Genomic DNA, 4511 nt, shown 5'->3' on the forward strand with positions numbered 1-4511 from the left:
CCAAATGTCTGGTCTGGATTGCAGTGCTGTTAATCCCGCAGACGACACGGTCCCTCAGCATGTTTTCAAGCTCAGCACCGAAGCTGCAGTGCTCGGACAAGTTTTTCAACGCTGCGACGTAGTTGCTCACAGACTCCCCGTCGGCGCGAGCATGCGAGTTGAAACGGAAGCGCTGGACGACGGCGGAAGGCTTCGGGCAGTAATGGTTGCCGAGGACGGAAAGAACCGGATTCAGAGACTTATCTTGAGACTTGGCAGGCTTGACCAGGTCCCGAAGAAGAGCGTACGTCTTCGCACCGCAGCAACTGAAGAAGATGGCTTGCCTCTTGGCCGCGACGACATCGCTCGCCGAAAAGAAAGCTTCTAGAGGCTTGACGTAGGACGGCCAGTCCTCTCCTCCCCCTTCAAAAGGTTCAATTCTGCCGAAGGTTGGCATGACGAGCAGAACTAGCCCGAGCAAAATGATTTGCGAACTTATCATTCGCAAGGAACCGTGACGAACTTTGTACGAAGAACAAAACTTTTCCCTCGTCGCCAGTGTTACTAGTGTAAACCGAACTCGGTTCCCACCGGCCAACGTTCGTCGGCGGCCAGAGGCGGAAGCATGACACACGCAGGACGGTTCCAGCACAACAGTAACTGAGGGAGCCGTGTGGCCCCCTGTTTAATATAGAGCGCCGCACTTCCAGGCATCATCACACTAAGCACCAGGGGACCTTGTGGCGCTACATCCTGGCCAGGAATATAACAATGCCACGACTCAACAGAGCATATGGACGCGCAACGCACGTTGGACCTAATTTAGAGAAGGTACTGGTGGCCCAACATGTCACGTCACGTGGAGTACTACGTCCGGTCCTGCCACGCTTGCCGGAGAATCCACAGGAGGGCCACAATCCAGGAGGGATCGTTGCAACTGAGGGCCATTCCCGAAGAACCTAACACGGTCGTATCACTTCATCACTTTGGTCCCTTGGAAGAGTGTGATGGCTACCGAGATGTGCTTGTGTGCGTCGATCATGCCACACGATATGTGGAAGCAGGCGCAGTCACCTCAACATTAAAAACGTTCTACCTGGACTTTTTAATGGATCGATGGACACCAAGGTTTGGTGTCCCCAAGACCATCGTGACCGATCAAGCAAAGGGCTTCGTCAACAAGAGGACAGCACCTGTGCACCGACGTCTAGGAATAGCACACGTGACAACTCCGCCGTACTGGCGTCAGGCCAATGGTCTGGTGGAACGGATGGTAGGAATCCTAAAGAACGTACTCCGAAAATTATCGAGTCTCACTCGGATTGGAATGAGAGACTTGCAGAAGCAGTATTCGCTATTCGATGTCTCCAAACGGAAATCGACACAACATAGTCCGTTCGACGTCATGCACGAATATGTTCCAGGTCTACCTGGTCACCTTCTTCTGTCTGACGGTTATGAGGAGCTAAGTGAATCATAAAGGCTCTCCTAACTTTTCAGGAACCGAGACCGAGCAAGACAAAACTTGGAGAAAAGCCTAGCGAACGCTAAACGACTTTACGACGGCAAACACAAGGCTCCAAACTTCCGGATCGGTGACACTGTCTACTGCACAATGGGCCATCGATGAATGACACTAGATCCAAATTTCGACGGACCTTACGAAGTAACAAAGCTTCTAGGCGAGAATACTGTTAAAATCAAGCGCGCTCCACAGAGTCACCACCGACTGAAAGAGCGGGTGATTTACGTAGAACAGCTGCGACGACATGCCACACGCGGCATCGATGTCCCTGAGTTGGGCTATTCACTCATCGTACTGAGGGTGCAGACCCTGAGGATGCCAACCGCAGCGACGGTTTCAGTACCGAAGAGCCACGAATCCCGGGAGAAAATTCCGAAAATGCACGTACAGATCTGGAGATCCTCGAAGAACCCGATAGAGATCTAGAGATCACAGCTGAAACGCTCGAAGACTTGGAACCTCTGAGTGATGTAGGGTCACTCTTCTCTAGGACTAGCCGCATGACAGTCCGTTATAAGGACTACAAGATATAATCTGAGGATCAGATCATAAATTTGTTTTGGGCGTGTTAGTTTGCTCGAGCTCGGTGACGGCGGGACAGCCACATTGAGAGCTGCAGCAAGAGGCGACGGGAAGCCAGCATGGCCGCTGGAACACCATTACACTTTGTTTAGTACAATCCTTTATTAAACCAGTCTTATTTCTTTAAATCGTATTTTATTCGCGGTTGACCGACTACGAGGACCTACCAGTCGCGTCTCTCGCTAACAGATGGATCGTCGTGATATCGTTTTCGTTCGCTAAAACGTCGTTCGAACGAATGCGACGCCTCCCTCTTTCATTTATAGAAAGAATGCTCGGCGTCGTTTGCTTGCCAGGCCGGTTGCCGCCCCACGGGGGAAGCGGAGACTAGGATGGGAACTGCGCGCTCGCTTAGTGCCTACGTTGACGTTGCTCTCTTATAACGTTTGGAGTCCAGAAAGGCAGCCGCTTCCGAATGCGGCCATTGGCGGCAGTATCTGCGCGCTTGCGTCAACTTTCCAAATTAGATGACAAAAATGCGAAAAGTAATAGATGAAATATATAGTTTTCACATGATGTCAGTCTGGTTGCCATGCCCAGGTACTAGGGGTCCAATTAATACACCACAAAGTATGTGGCCTCGCTCTTCCGCGAGCGTTGCAAATCGTGCTATACGTGCTGTGGAAGGTTGGCCACACGGGCAAGGGGTGCAATTTTTAGCTACCGAGTTACGTCAGTATCTGCGTGTATTTTAGAACCTCCCCGAAAATTGTATGAACTGGTGTAACACCAATGGTGCCATTATAACTTGGTCCTCAAAAGCGTCAACGAAAATAAAAGCGACAGTTCTAAGATGTATTGTTATTTTTATGTCATATTTGTTGAATTAATTATGGAAGGCTATGGAGGGTCAGTTGTGCGGGAACACCTGCTTGTGTGGGCCTTTGCCTTTCCGCAAAGCTCGCACGGCCTGCAAACTCCTGTTTCCTTTCTATTACGTGTAATGAAGTAATATAATGGTGACAGTTATTCAGTCTACTGTCCGCCAAACTGGATTTAGTATATGCATGAAGACAAACGTCTATGTATATATAGAGAAATAAATTTGGCTTGCCGTTAACAATATATTCCAAGAGTCTGTCCTTGCATCAACTCAATATTCGCTTAAAACGTCTCCCGGCTCATTCACCACTACGAGTTAACCTATATATGTATATACAGGGTGTTTCTTTTCCCTTAGCTTAACAGAGTAATTGTTTAAAAAAAAAGGAGACAATAGATATGTGGATGCCGTTTTCACTGAATATTTGTTGGGCTCGACGCACGTCAAATGAGGGGATAAACGTCACGGTATGTTGACTAAATAACCAAATTCTCTTAATTAACTTTTTAATTAACAGTTCAATGGGCCTAGTGACAATTACTGTTTTAAAGTGTGCCATTATTAAAGGCTAATCCAATTCACGCACTTTCCGAAAAAGCAACAAGCTTTGAAATATTCATCATTTAATTTTTGCCTTTCGTCGCTTCATTCAAAATCACTCGCTAAAGGGCGCGCCTGATTATGATGCGTAGAAGAGTGACGCATCTGTTTCGAGCCCTGCGTCACTATCTCGGCGGAACGTCTTTGGTGGACCCGCCGGCGTCACACTTCCAAGATAGGGACGGACACACACACCGCTCATAATCAGGCAGGCTCTTCAGCGCGCGGTTTTGAATCAAGAGAAAAACGTCAAAGTTTTAACGATGAATATCACAAAGCTTGTTGTCTCTTCGCAAATCGCTCCAATTGGGTTAAGGTTTATTAATTGTGGCCTTCAAAACTGCAATTGTGACATGGCCAATTAAACCGTTAATTAAACAGTTAATTGCAAAAAGATGTTTGGTAAATCAGCATATGTGACGCTTATCCTCTCATCTAATGTACGCCGAACCCCACGTAATACAGAGATGACGGCATCAACGTACCTATCGCCTGATTTCTTTTTTTTTTTTTTCTTAAAATTTGTTTGGCTGAAAAAAACCACCCTGTATACATTTATAGAAATCTGTGCGAGAACGGTTGACAGATGCCTTAGTAATATTCAAGCGAAAGCATGGGTGCACAGTTCAAGAAGCTGATCCATGAAAAAGGCAGAAATCAATATCAATAATGAAAGTAGAGGTACTAAATGGGTTTTGATGACATTGACAATTACCTGAGTAGCAGGTTTTCCAAATACTCGCTAATCACCTTGGTGAGTGTATGCTTGCTTCAGACAGGTTTTTTTTTCTTTTTTTTTTCTTCTTTTTTTATTAGGAGCGTCTGAAAGTTTTTTTCAGTCCGCAAAAACGCTGATATTCTGTTCCTCCCGAATGGTATTTTACCAGAGGATCGGGCGAGATTGTAGACTTTAGCATTTTAAACATCCGAACAAATGTAAGGCCGATGGTGATCAGTCCCCTCCCAATGTCACTATGCCTTCCAGGGTGACATGCCCCTGCT

General features: G+C 47.0%; 1 protein-coding gene across 1 annotated transcript; it reads left to right on the forward strand.

Moving 5' to 3' along the window:
• Positions 1-826: 826 nt before the first annotated feature.
• Positions 827-1609, forward strand: LOC121838315. Its single transcript, XM_042294494.1, has 2 exons — positions 827-1326; positions 1480-1609. Exons 1-2 carry the CDS (start codon positions 827-829, stop codon positions 1607-1609), a joined length of 630 nt encoding a protein of 209 aa, XP_042150428.1.
• The last annotated feature ends 2902 nt before the right edge of the window (positions 1610-4511 follow it).

This window comes from Ixodes scapularis, unplaced genomic scaffold, assembly GCF_016920785.2.
Source record: "Ixodes scapularis isolate PalLabHiFi unplaced genomic scaffold, ASM1692078v2 PGA_scaffold0__279_contigs__length_252992795, whole genome shotgun sequence".
NCBI classification, from domain to species: Eukaryota; Metazoa; Arthropoda; class Arachnida; order Ixodida; family Ixodidae; genus Ixodes; species Ixodes scapularis.

What these genes read in the sequence shown, in the direction of transcription:
- LOC121838315 (XM_042294494.1), top strand. Translation starts at nt 827, where the DNA reads ATGTCACGTCACGTGGAGTACTACGTCCGGTCCTGCCACGCTTGCCGG. An exon ending in ATGAGAGACTTGCAGAAGCA is followed by an intron (nt 1,327 to 1,479) that starts GTATTCGCTATT and finishes CTAACTTTTCAG; the next exon opens with GAACCGAGACCGAGCAAGAC.